This window comes from Pogoniulus pusillus, chromosome 4, assembly GCF_015220805.1.
Source record: "Pogoniulus pusillus isolate bPogPus1 chromosome 4, bPogPus1.pri, whole genome shotgun sequence".
NCBI classification, from domain to species: Eukaryota; Metazoa; Chordata; class Aves; order Piciformes; family Lybiidae; genus Pogoniulus; species Pogoniulus pusillus.
Genome location: NC_087267.1, coordinates 12,878,679 through 12,893,181, shown reverse-complemented (window position 1 = coordinate 12,893,181; position 14,503 = coordinate 12,878,679). Strand labels below are relative to the sequence as shown.

Below are 14,503 nucleotides of genomic sequence, written 5' to 3'. Positions count from 1 at the left end.
TACCTTGTATATTTCTGTCTATAACTGTATATACTGTAAATATCTGCTTGTATATTGTGCTAGCTGTAAATATAAGCTTCATTCAAATTTCCAGAGATGGCTGAGTCTAGTCTGGGTGATTTCCAAAGTGGGACTGGGGAGGGGCAGGGAACACCCAAACCATCACATCTTTTAGTTTGGTGCCAAACATGCCCAAGGACCCAGTAAATCTATGTGTCAGGATTATGTGAAAATACTTTCATAAAGTAATATTCCTGCTGGAGAATTGGTCTATGCTGGCATCATACTTAACTATGGTTCAAGTGCAAAATAAAATGAACGTACTGGAGTAGATAGATTCCAGTTCCTAAGCATCTGTGTGCTCAAACTGTACAGGGAAGCAGGGCAACTCCTTGTATTTCAGCAGTTGTGTTTAATGGTCCTCTTCAGACTAGATTATACTTAACTTGAAAATGAATAAGAATGTTCATTCTCTTGTTGTTTTGTTACTATACAGAAATCAAAGTGCACCGTAAAGACCTTCCAGCCAATCCCATTCACATCATTCCTGAAGAAGTTCTCTACAATTTTTCTGCATTTTCATCAATATTTTAATTGACCTGTTAAGGAAAATTACGATTTTAGAAGATTACCACCACGTTTTATAGTACTTAAGTTTCTCAAATCAACACCAGGACACTGAAAATAATGCTAACAAACAATACAATATAAGCTGATGCTGTTTCCTGTGGAGTTTTGCCCTATTATTTCCTGTGTTTCTCACTGTCAGAATAACCCAGGCTTCCTCATCAGGCACGACCTTTCAACAGAGACAGAAAATACCTTACAGAATATATTTCACAGAGTATATAGTAGTGGAATGAGGGGCTGACTGGGACACACATATTCACTGATCAATTGGCTGCTGTCAAGCAGACTACAATGACTGATTTCCCTCTTCTTTTTCCCCAGCTGGACACTAACTTAGATGATTCTCCTTTACCTAACCACTGTGACAGAACACAGTGATAATGTCTTTATTTCTCAGATTCTCACTCTCTGAAAAAACGTTTTTGAAACTGATCACAGGCTCAAAAGCTACTTCACAACAAGGGCTGGACAGAGTGAGAGTGAAACCAACCCACACAGAGGACATGATCACATAATTTTCATTTCCTTAGCAAAAAAGACTAAACACAAATTACAATGAAAACAAACTTCAGAACCATTATGTGTTTATCTATGGCCAGCTGAAAGACAACACGATTATTGCATTGTAAAGGTTCTTTCTTCATTTTGGTCGTTCACTTGGACACGAGTTGAGACAATACTTTGTCATCAAATAATACCCTTTCTCTCTTTTTTTTCAATCAGGCTGTTTCAACCAGAAAGCAATCCCTTGCTGCACTGTCCCAAAGTTAATTCCTTAAGCTATATTCTTTTCCCACAGCAATGCAGCATAAGCCCATACAAAAAACCCAAAGCCCAACTGTTTCCAGTTCTTTGTTACACATTATGTGTGGTACTTCGTGCTTCTGCAAAGCTAAGACAGGTGACTTTCCAGAATCATCCACTAGACTCCGGGGATGATAGAAAGGGGAAAACCTCATATAGGACCACTACTGCTCTTTCCCGTCAGCTAGACATGGCTAGAGCAAAGATATGTAGGGGAAAGCATAACAAAATGGGGACATTACAGAGGTCAAAATACATCATTGCGACTTTCTCACTTTTATGTTTCAGGTACGACAGACAAAGGATACTAAGATCTGAGACAGAAATACATTTCAATTATACCCATTTCACTAAAACCTTGAATTGAAACTCTCCCAGCTCCTAGACAAGAGTTAGGTGTGCAGCAGAGCAGCCTTAAGCTCTGCTGTTGGGATCACTGAGTCATCCTGAACTACAAAGGATGCTTAGACAAGCATCTTAGATGAAGAAACTCCAGTTGAATTGCAACTTGCATGTCTAAGCGGCAGCTAGTTGCCTGAGACCTGCCTCTGTTGTGTACTTCATCTCTCAAAACTCCTTAAATTTATTATTTCTAGACAATTCTTCAATCCCCTGCATCACTGTCATGCTCAATGAGCTCTATGATTTATTCTTGTCTTTTGAAAACTGTTGTCACCAGAACCAAACACTCTCTATGACTATGAGCCTCACTATAGCCATGCATGAACATAATGACACCTTTCCACTCCTGCTCAGCATTCCCTGTAGCCAAGGGCTGCATTATTCTATGGCTGGAAGTCAGTGCTCTCTTGGTTAACTTATAGAAAGTATTTTCCTTTTCCTAGAAGACAGTGTCCTCTGCAGCCGAGCCCTCTTTCAAGACATGTCATTCACTGCTATACTAATAGGCATGACAGCCAAGTAAGTTCAGTTTACCAAGCAATTTTTCTAGATCAGTGACAAATATGTTGAAGTAGACTGAACCAAAAGGCCTCCACTCACAAGAATCTATTTGAAGATAACTCCCATGACAAGTAATTGAAAATCACAGAAGCATAGAATCACCCAGGTTGGAAGAGACCTCCAAGATCATCCAGTCCAATCTAGCACACAGCCCCACTCCACCAACTAGACCATGGCACTAAGTGCCTCATCCAGGCTTTGCTTGAACACCTCCCGGGACGGCACCTCCACCACCTCCCTGGGCAGCCCATTCCAATGGCAAATCACTCTCTCTGGGAAGAACTTCCTCCTAACATCCAGCCTAGACTTGCCCCAGCACAACTTGAGACTGTGTCCTCTTCTTCCGTTGCTGGTTGCCTGGCAGAAGAGGCCACCCCCACCTGGCTACAATGTCCCTTCAGGTAGTTGTAGACAGCAATGAGGTCAGCCCTGAGCCTCCTCTTCTCCAGGCTAAACAACCCCAGCTCCCTCAGCCTCTCCTCATAGGATTTGTGCTCCAGGCCCCTCACCAGCTTTGTTGCCCTTCTCCGGACACATTCCAGCACCTCAACATCTCTCTTGAATTGAGTGGCCCAGAACTGGACACAGCACTCAAGGTGTGGCCTGACCAGTGCTGAGTACAGGGGAAGAATAACCTCCCTCATCCTACTGGCCACACTGTTCCTGATGCAGGCCAGGATGCCATTGGCTCTCTTGGCCACCTGGGCACACTGCTGGTTCATCTTCAGCCTACTACCTATCAGTACTCCCAGGTCCCTTTCTTTCTGGCTGTTCTCCAGCCACTCTATCCCCAGCCTATAGCGCTGCTTGGGGTTGTTGTGGCCAAAGTGCAGAACCCTGCATTGCCTTCTGCCCACCCATCCAGCCTGTCCAAGTCCCTCTGCAGGGCTCTGCTATCCTCCAACAGATCAACACTTGCTCCTAGCTTGGTGGCATCTGCAAACTTACTGATGATGGATTCAATCCCCTCATCCAGATCATCAATAAAGATGTTGAACAGGACTGGGCCCAGCACTGATCCTTTGGAGGACACCACTAGTGACAGCTGCCAACTGAATGTGGCACCATTCTCCACCACTCTCTGGGCTCTGCCATCCAGCCAGTTCTTGACCCAGCACAGAGTGAATCTGTCCAAGCCACGAGCTGCCAGCTTGGCCAGGAGCTTGTTGTTCTGTAGGATCAGTACCAGTATTGCTCCAAGGATGGCTCTACTCCAGTGAGGGCTGTGTAGCCAAGAATATGGGCATTATTCAATCTTTCTTGAAGCAGGTGGATATTACATAGACACAATCTGAAATGGAAGATCATCTCTGAAGACTGTAAGGTTAGTCAGTCATTTCAGGAAACTGCAGCAATCCAGACTCTTCAGTGATGAAAATCAGGTGGTAACATAGGCTATGTTACTCAGCCACACACTACCTGAAAAAAGACCTGGTTAATAAGTGGCTTTCACAGTGTTTATGCTTTCACATGCTACACATGGCCCTTAGCCAGTCAGGAATTTGGCTTGGTGTATTTGGAAACATAGTTTAACGTTAAAATTTGATACAATAAAGATTCCCTGAAAGAAAAACTGAGAGTATATAGCTAGATAAGAGCAGGCACTGAGTGTCTGGATATGATGCAAACTGTGAAACCTTCTTCCAGACCTTGTAGTCCATGATCACTACCTGGGGATGGAAACTCCACCCCTCTTTTCTGAGAAAGAATGGCTGTTGCCATGGCTAGGATATTCATCAGCAGGGAAACTCTGACCCTTGAATAATCTCCACTTACAAACTGTATTATAGTATCATGCTCTGAACACCAGCCTGCTGAAGTTGAACAACTGCACACCACATGTAAATGCCAGGGGCCTCCTCATGGTAAAAGAGGAATTGATTTTTCTTTTCCTTTCTTCCAGAAATCCATATATTTTCACCAGCTGAACGAGACATTTGTCAGTGGTCATTTTTTAAGGAGGCTGATAAGGTCTACGAGAGGTTCAGCAACCAGTTCACAATCCCATGTGCAGCTGATTCACTAGGCAAGTGAGGAAGACCCTTGAGGTAGATCCTGCAGATCTAAATATTTCAAGTCAGCTGCTGATTCTGACATACTTCTATTTTTGTATGTCTACTCTGTAACAGAAGAGTCGTGTCCTAAAAAAGGAAAGAGATCTCGTGTAGAAGTCAGTCCTTAGCATCCCTCCTGAGGTCAAGAGGAAATGTGAAAATTCCACTTGTTAAGGCTGGACACAAGTGGCCTCATGCTGTGCAAAGGCATACATAAGCTAGTGTTGGAAACTTTTGCTTTAGACTCTTACCTCAGTTGCAATTTGTGTCTAAAAGCATTCAGACACCTCTGCAAAACATTCAGGTACCTCTGCAAAACATTCAGGTATCTTCACAACGTGTTTCATATCTTATGTCACGTTAATGTTATTAGCTAGATACATGCACACAGACCACTCACAGCTGAACTAAACCACAAACCCTCTGAGGACTGGTCAAATCTTTGTGCATGGACAGCTTTGTTTTCACCTCTAACCTTTCTATTTTTGCCCACAGGCTCCCTCAGGCTTCCCTGTGAAGGAAATGCTTGGCCTGAATCTCAGCGCTCTTTTGGTTGAACGCCACAAAGCACCCATGCCAGACACTCACCAGCCATGAAGGTGATGATTTCTCCTTTGAGTGGAAGGGTACTCTGGCTAGCTTGGCACTCAGAAGCACGTTTATAAACAGCTAGAAAAAGCACCCATCTGTTTTGATACACAAACCTTAACATTTCCTGTAAACTTACCCGCATATCCTAGCAACAGATGCTCTGCTGTGCTGCTGTTACAGGGCACCAGTCAGGCCCCTGAGTGTCTTTTAACCATGAAAGTATCTGAAGTAACAAAATGTACTTTTTACAAACTTCCCTGGGTATTATAGAGCCTAGGACAGACTATGTATTTTCATAAACACCAGCCTAAGAAGGAAACCACAGACTGTCAAGGGAAATTCAGATGAGTTAAGCAGATGAAGGAATACAAGTTATTTTTTGATGTTCAGAGATAAAAGCAGCCGTCAAAATGGGATAAAAATATTTTATACTGAGTAGATGCTTGCTAGGAGTTCCTAGATGCAAGGAGATTTCGTGAAAAGGAGGTATTCAGTGAACCAGTGAAAATAAGAGATGCTTTTGATAATGAATTTAAAATTACAACGAAGCATACCAGCTGCAGGCTGCAGATCTTAATCCAACATTACTGCCAATTTACAGCATTCAGAAATCACAAGTTAGGCCCAAGACAGCATGTGCTTAGTTTACAGTAGCAAGATGGGTTAAAATAGTACATTCAGCACTGCTCTCTTTATCTGCATTTTTAGACATGGAGTTAGGCAGAAGCAACATTTCATTTTTTCCCCCTCTGCAGTCACGACCCTTATTTTGTGAAAGTTGGGATTCTCAAGGAGTTGCTGAACTTAGGAGCTAAGAATTTAAGACAGAAAAGAAAAAAAAAGTCTTAGGACTTGTGACAAAATCAGGAGAGCTGGTGACACAGAAGATGCAACTGTGAAATCCTTCATCTGTACAGAACTTACACGAAGCCATCAAGCACATACCAACAGTAAGATGGTTAAAAGCCATTATGCCATTATTCCTCATGCTGTTGCTTCACTTAAAGCTGCTTCTCTGTGGGACTGTTGCTCGTTAGAGCTGTCAGAGCTGCTCAGAGAAGTCCTAGGACTACTCTTATTTATATCAATACACAATAACCAAAACACAGTGTAAAAGAAATTATAAATAATAAAAATTGCCAGGAAAATGAGGCAAATGTTACTATTTCAGCCATGCTTTCCTTCTTGCTATTCAGGAGAAAAGGGTTGCCAGTGTCTACACAACAGGGCACAGGTCATAGATCTACAGCCTGAATTTATCCCTATAGAAAGTACTAAAATAAATGAGATTCGGGCTTCAGTCTTCTTTTTCTGCTTGTTACTAAACAGAAATCCTATGGATAAATTTAGCATGTTGAATCTTGTGTACTAAACCACTTCAATATAGCAAGATTCCTGCCATGATCAGTGTCCTGTTCCCATGTCATCTGTTGCAGTTCCATTCATGTGAATCACTCTCTACCCTCATTTTAGATTGCATCCATCTTGTTACATATATATTGAACCATTTCCTTCTTTCATTTTATTATCTGCTTGATTTGAGTATAAGATTACAAGTATCTACACATCCACACAGTAACTAGAGCTTGAAAATGATCCAAGATGATACCCTAACCTAAGACAAGAACTTATGGCAAGAACAGATGGTTCAAGCACAGCTTACCCAAAGGGAGGTTCCTGTGCCATGTGTTATGGCTGTTTATTAGATCTCCTAACGGGTGGTGTAGCACTGAGATAAAACAGGCACTCAGTAGACAGAGTACGTGATGTGCAGTCAAATGGATTGATTTGTCTAGTGAATCTATAAATGCTAATGCTGAGCAGGGAGAAGAATTCCTCAGCTACTATTCATTAGCTCATCCTCATTAAAGGAACACCTTCTTGCCAGAAAATCAGAAGGGCCTTCAGTCCTTTCTGCAAAGGACTCTCCACTGATTAAATGTGGTTTCTCTCAGTCTGTTTCCAAACAGCAGCACTGCTAGCAGTTGTACTTCTGATCTCTAATTTATGGTCTTTGCTGTTGCCTGTTCTTTGCTCTTTCCTCATTATCATCAACATTTGAGTCTCTTCTACAATGCAAAACTGTTCTTTGTTCTTCAGTCCCTCTTCTACTATCTATATACTGATTCTATCCTAAGTTTCTGTATCCGATGGCATAGCACACTCTACCACATCTGTCACTGTTCAAGCTCCTTTGTGCACCCAGTCCACTATATCTACTTATACAACAGAATAACTGCAGGGTATTGGGCAGCCTTGAGGGACTAAGCCCTCCTAAATTCATGCTCTAGTCTTAAGAAGTGGAAAAAAATCTTTTCCACTATCCCTGCTTACAGTTCACATTAAATATTTGATGCTTCTACTCTTTTTGTTGCTGTTCTTTTTGTTGGTGTTTTTTTTTTCTCCTGTCTCCTTTCTATTTTATTCTGATTTAGGACAGATCACCTTCTCTTACTCTACACCTTCTAGTCACAGATCATGTCATCATTTACTTAACCCTGCTTCATAAACCAACAGTGGCTCAAATAGTCTCACTTAAGTGTGCTCCACCTTAGTGAGACCATTTCCTTCTTCCTGCTCTCTGTTCTGTCTCAGCAGAACACCTACATCCATCCTCTGGAAAAAAGCTCCATCTCTCTGTCTGTAATTCTTACTAACCCATTTGCTTTCCATCATTCAACAGCCAATACTAACTTCTGTACTTATTTTCTCCTCTTTTCTGGATTTTAATGGGATCACTCAGATTTCTGCCTCTTCTGCTGAAAATGCCTTTTCTGAGGCTTCATTCAGCCAATCTTGACTGAGTCCTGGGTTCATTGTTCTTTCTTCCTTGGCACATTTTCTTCCCTTGGCTTTTGACGCCTGGTGAGCTTCTGACTCACCTGGTAGCTCTTGGCCTTATCTTTGTATCGGCTCTGAATGCTCCTTTTGTCACCGCTCTGCAGGAGTTTCATATGGCTGTGTCACTGGCTGCCCTCGTCTCTTACTCCTTACTGTATCATGTGCTGTGATTGTTTATATTAGCAGATAAAGGCCCCTGTCCATTGACACCTGCATTCTTTTGCTATGTATTATTGTCCAATACTTCCCAATGTAGAGAGAGGAGTTATGCTACTTCTGCATAGCTTGAAGGTAAAAGCAGAATATTATCCCTATTTAACCTTCTTCTCTTCTTCTTTTCATACTGTTATTAAAGTACTACCTCACAGTATACAAGGGTCAGGTACTTTTTATCTGCATATATAATCCATTTGAATAGCTGCATTTCTGTTTTATTTAAGGTTATTTAGCTGTCTGCTTCTGGTGAGATGACTGATGGAAGTATGGTTATGAGTGTCTTTTGCCAGATGAGAATGACCAAAGTTATAGTTATGAAAAGGTATTAGCATAAATCATAGCAAAGGTATCTGAAAGCATAAGAGATCCAAAGATGAAATAAGTCACTAATTCCCCTGGAGAATAATTTTAGATAAAAGATCTCTGAAGCTACATTAGGTATTACTTTGTGTCATAAGAAGTTGCTGGAATCCATGAAAAACATCAAGTCTCTCTGATTCATAAGGTACATGTTCCTTATTCCCCTGAGATGTTTGTATGCAGATTTTACGGACAGTGACAGATGAACAGATACAAGGATTGCAATCTCAGACACACACACTCGGAGTAGGTGCTTAGAGAACACGTTAGGGTACATTCATTGCACAGAGGCAGCTCAGTTTGTGACTGTGTCACAGTCTGCAAGGTTACATCCCTGTTATATGTACGTGGTTACATACCTGTTATATGTATGTGGTATTCCTCTTTGAAGATCTTTTGGAAATAAGGTACTTTGAACTGCATGTGTGCAGACGGCAAGCCTGGAAGGTTCACTTCAACATCACCCATAAAATGTGGAAACTCCCAGTCCTGTTATAAAAACAAAAAGCAAGAGCCTAAATACAAGCTCTCATGGGATTTCTCTGCCCTTTAAATGGCTTAAACTAATAAAACACAAAGGCTCTATTTTTAAGCCTCCCATTATTGGCTTTTCTTACTTTAAGTTTGAATCACTTGAAATAGAATTCCTACTTCAGACTAGATATTACAGCATGATTTTTACTTTAGCTCCACGTAACTACATGCTTAAAAGTTCACTTCAGAATGACAATATTGAACCCACTCCACCAGCTGATAGTACAAAATAGCCAAAGCATATCAAGCATATGAAGCACATATAGAAATCCAAAAATACTAGTTATAACTTCTGCTACTAATTTGTGCAACACTTGACAGGTAAGAAATTGGCAAAGAAGGCCTGACCCTTTGAAATATTTTAGACTTACAGATGGTTACTGGTATTTGGCCTTAATACATCTAAATAAATGCACCCTGTGAGGGCAGACCCTTCAGCATCATCTTCCTAAATCAATCCAAGCATCGTTTTCTCCACTGCTGTATTTCATGTGACAAGGTAAAGCTGGGAATGTGGAAGCTCTCACCTATCATTATGCATATCTGGGTAGCATGTGGTAACCCAGCTGAGAAGGAGCTATATTTAAAAGATTTTTTTGCTTGGTTATCTGCACCAACCATCAGTCACTTGAAAATGGATTTAATAGCACGGCTCATTAGAGCCTAGCAACAGTGCCAGAATCACTACGATTCCTGCCAGAGAGGTTATTCTCTCTGCTGCAGACTGTTGGTGATCTGCTGCTAAAAAGCTACCAGTTCTGTTCCCAGACACATCCCTGGATTTGTACCCCACAAGTTAGTGCAACATGCACATTAATTACTAAGAGTAAGATACAGGAAACAGAAATGTGAGGAGCAATGTGAGGAGTAGCTTGTGCTTCCTTTACATGAAAACCAGTCCAGTACAGCCATCTCACCGGGACAACTCAATTCAACTTTAGTTTTCAGTTTCTATAAGGCTATCAAGTTTCTTGCTGTGGTAGTGAAAAGAATTTACTCAAAACTAAGAAAAATCTCTCAAAAATCAATCACTACATATAACTTAACTTCCAAGAATTGCTAATTCCTCCAATATGTCTTACAGTGGAAAGGAAAAAGAAGCATTTTACCAGCAGGTAATAGTCTGGCCCTAATAAGAGCAGCTGATTTCTGCTAACTCTTTGTCATACTGAGCTAAATGTGTTGACAAGAGTACAAGTGAGGAGAAAGTCTGACCCTCTGTACCTGATGCTCAGTGTTCATAGAAATACAGAAAGGGCCAATTTACAGATGCAGAAGATAAGAGAAATAAGGATACTCTTTTGCCTTATCACTAATGCAACACATAAACTCCCAGTCCCAAAGTATGGTAATAACTGCCCAGCTGCACAACCACACTGCATCTGCCACTGTTCCCATGCAGGCAGCAGACATTTGAAAAGTGCCTAGAGATAAAAACTTTATGGGTGTATGGTCTCAGTTTACAGTATCTAATATACATCTCAGGACTGGTGTCTCATGTTCAGTCATATATGCTCTTGGCCAGGAATAAATAGGAAGAAATACATCACATATTCCTGAAGATAAACAAATGGAAATTTCTGTATTAGAAAGAAGTAAAAGCAGGACTAGAAATCCAGCTTCCTGCTGCTGCCTTGCCCCAGTGCTCCTACTGTGTCTTTTGCTGATTTACAGATAAAATTCCACTGTACAGAATATTTTATTAGACTGTGTCTTTGCATCTGAGTTTTATAAAAGAGTTTATTCTCATCTGTGTGAATATTCCATCATAATGAGCCACTAGAATGCCATCTCAGTCAGGTATCTAATTTACTGTATTATGCGTCTCAGAAAACAGCTACCAAGACTAGAAAATGCTTCATAAAACAAAAGCCAAACAGAGACATCCAACTCCAACAGCATGCTATTGTTCACATTATAACAGACAGGTGAGTGAAGACCCCACTAGAAAAAGACATTGGACAGTCCGAACTATGGCTACTTTTCATGTGCACATTATTTCACATTTTCTACATACATACTCTACACTGTATGAAGCATGCCTGAAGCCAGGTGGGGGTCAGTCTGTTCTGCCAGGCAACCAGCAACAGAACAAGGGGACACAGTCTCAAGTTGTGCTGAGTGATAGGTCTAGGCTGGATGTTAGGAAGAAGTTCTTCCCAGAGAGAGTGATTTGGCATTGGAATGGGCTGCCCAGGGAGGTGGTGGAGGCACCGTCCCTGGAGGTGTTCAAGAAAAGACTGAATGAGGCACTTAATGTGATGGTCTAGTTGACTGGTTAGGGCTGGGTGCTAGGTTGGACTGGATGATCTTGGAGGTCTCTTCCAATCTGGTTGATTCTATGATTCTGTCACCCAGCAGTCCTGCAACATGGTATTGCCATTGCTAGAGAGATGGTTAGAGCTTGGTATCAGAGACCTCACATCTACAAACAACTCACCACCACTCAGGTAAAGAGATACGGATCTGGGGTTGGACAAAACTATTTTAAGGGGTAACAAGGAGAGCAAAGAAGTATCTAACACTGTGTATAGTAAATCTGGCTGAATAGTTGTCGTAGGTTTTTAAAAGAGAGACGACAGAGATTAAACTCTCAAATCAAATTGGAGAGAAAATACAGAATTATATTTAGAGAGAGAGAATACAGCAATAGACATTACAAAGCAATTATCATGGCAAATCCCCTTGAAGTTTCCCCCATTCCCAAAAAACTAGATCTACATTCCCCAGTGCTCCAATCCTCCCCTAATGCCTCTGCCATCTAAGAGGCCTACTGCTTACATGTTCCAGATAAATTGGCTCCCACCACACACTCAGGGCAGGAGGAGTAGGAAAGGAGGAGCGAACTGACCTTGTTGTCAGTCTATAAAGAGATAGCAGAATTATGGGATTGAATAACAATCTTCTAGTCCCAGAAAAAAAAAAAAATTAACCCTATAGCCTCAACCTGGGACAATGGTGGAGCTCTAGATTAGCAGAAACAGCAAGGTCTAAAAGTGTATTAGCAAACATTAAAACATCTCCTACTCGATCATTGCAATGAACATCATAACCCTCCCCTTAAAGCACCCCCAAATGCTAACAACATGCTATTATGCATCCACCAACCTCCACTAGACCACAGCTGCCCACTTCAGGACCTGTAGAATCAGAAGGAGTGTGGATGAAATGCCAGGGAAAGCAACAGAATCTAAGAAGCTTGACATTATTATTACTGATGCCCTTTTTTTCTGTACAGAAATATCCTCTTCTTGACTAATAACGATATTTATATCACACTTTTAAAATTTAAATGATACTAATAATACATCCTGACTTTATCTACAAGATGCCTTTTCTTCACCCACAAGGTTTTGAATGTAACACCTTTATCAGTGTGGTTATAAAATTTGTTATTTAAGAACAATCTCACTGGAAGCACAGAAATACAACAATGAAATAAAACCAATCGCAATAAAATGCATTTGGAAGCAATATTCAAAAAAGGAAACCAAAATAATGAGTTAAACCTGCTGAATTCCATGAAACCCACTACATGCAACAGCACTTAGGAAAACAATGCTTCAATTTAGGAATTTTGGAGCTTCATTTGGCCCACAGCTTTGGTAAGTGTGAGTACGTGTCCCTTTAGTGTCTTTGCCACCTGTGGACGCACAGTTGTAGTATTAACATTGTGTAAGAGAAGGGCAGATGATTATTAACTTTTGGGGCTAATGCCAGTATCAGTTTGCCAGATTTAAAGCCAACAATGTGACCATTTTGCTATCTAGATCCTGAGTGTTGTCCAAAGTCCTTTGCCCCTGTTATGCTTTATTTCCATACTGACAAGTAAAAGGCAACTTAGTTTCACCAACATCCAGAAAATCACTTTTCCAAGAAAGCCAAGGTGCCTGGCAGGAATAATCTACCTCATTTGTGTACAGGTACACCGACAGCACAAATGTACACACTCGTGAATGTAATCACCTCCTTCTGTGGAATACAGCTCAGGTCTCCATCGGGTTTTCAAACATGATATTTTCTCTCCACGGTCTCTGATATCACCCTGTGCTCACCTCTAGCTCATGAGTGACATACACTACAACTTTTCTGCTCAAAACTACATAAAGTTCACTTAATCAGCTTTAGTCCTTACTGCTGATGTGCCTGTACTCTGCCATATCTGGGTTCTCATTAGGAACTGGGCACAAAACACCATATTTAAAACGTATCTCTACTTGCAGAGTTTGAGAAATAAAGCCACACAACCATACTGTTGTTTCACTTTTCTCTCTCTCGTACTGCCAAAAGAGATTGTTTCCTTTTTAAATCCATCAGCAGCAAATTTCTCATGCTCGTCTACTTCTGAGTCTGCAGCATACTCTACGTAGTTTATGAAGAAGAAATAAACCCAGAACAAGCAGGCTTAAATCAGCTGCACAGAGGTCTCTAACCTTACTGGCAAGTTTTGCAGGATGTGCTAATCACATGAGGTTATTGCCTCATTTCACTCTTCATGAGGAAAGGACAGCTAAAAGATGAATTTAAGATCACTGAAGGGTTTGTCCTAGTGTGGCAATGGGCAAAGGGGAGGACCTCTGATTTCCATCAGCTGTCTCATTAAACACAGACAAAACTGGGTACTGCAAAAGAAGAGATCATGGCTATTTTATATTTCTTTCCTTTTCTTCTAGTTCCCCTTGCCAAACAAATGGACACACTCTCTGCTGCAATTCCAGGTACTTGTATAAGATCTCATGGTGGAGCTGGTAGTACTGATTTGCTATCTCCTCAAGTAGAGGTATTTTCAGTAACAGTAATTGAACATCAAAGCTGTACTCATATGATCTGGTCCTTCCCTGACATCAGGTGAGAAAAAGGAAAGGTCTTACCTGGAGAAGCCCTGTCTTGACCCCAAGCCAGGATACGCAGTCCAGAGGACAACGACAACATCTAGTGTCCTGGCTGGCTGCAGGATTGCTCCTTGCTGCTTGGTGTTTTTTACTGCAGGCTTTGGGCTGTGTCTCCCAATCCCAGAGGAACAGGACCAGCAGGATTCAGCAAGGATCATATGTAGACTGTGAGGGTAATACTAGCCCTCAGTAGACTGCATCCCATGTTTCACGAATGAGGCCCCATGACCCTCAGCCACCAGCCCCCTTCCATGCAGGGAAAACTGCCACAGAGAATGTGGCACCGGGATTAAAACTCAGCAGCGAGCAAACAAATATGCCAAGCTTTCACCTCTCCTCTTGTCTAAATGTAGCTCATAGGGTGTTTGGTACACAGTAAACATGAAACAGCACTAAAAATTGTACAAACAACTTTCAGATACAATCAAGAAAAACTCACAGTGAATATTCCTGCTTTAAGTAGCGATGATATATGCCTTATTGAATGCTAGGAGCACATTCATGCTTTAAACTCCGTGGAATAATAAATAAACAAAAACAGAGGAAAGGAACTGAAAAAATGCATATATCAATATGCATGTGTGTGCTTGTTCCAGAAACTGCCTATAGCAATTTTTA

The 14,503-nt window shown here is 41.3% G+C and overlaps 1 protein-coding gene across 5 annotated transcripts in view; it reads right to left on the bottom strand.

Moving 5' to 3' along the window:
* TMEM117 (transmembrane protein 117) overlaps positions 1-14,503 on the bottom strand; it is a 336,585-nt gene that overhangs the window by 81,894 nt on the left and 240,188 nt on the right. For 4 of the 5 annotated variants that reach the window (XR_010302061.1, XM_064142216.1, XM_064142218.1 and 1 more), the window contains one exon: positions 8,819-8,948. Coding sequence is in view for 4 of the 5 variants with exons in the window: in XM_064142216.1 (XP_063998286.1) it covers positions 8,819-8,948 (130 nt within the window). In the remaining variant the exon portion in view is untranslated. Of the gene's footprint in view, positions 1-66; positions 600-8,818; positions 8,949-14,503 lie in introns of those variants that run through there. The other variant, XM_064142219.1, reaches the window with a different exon arrangement.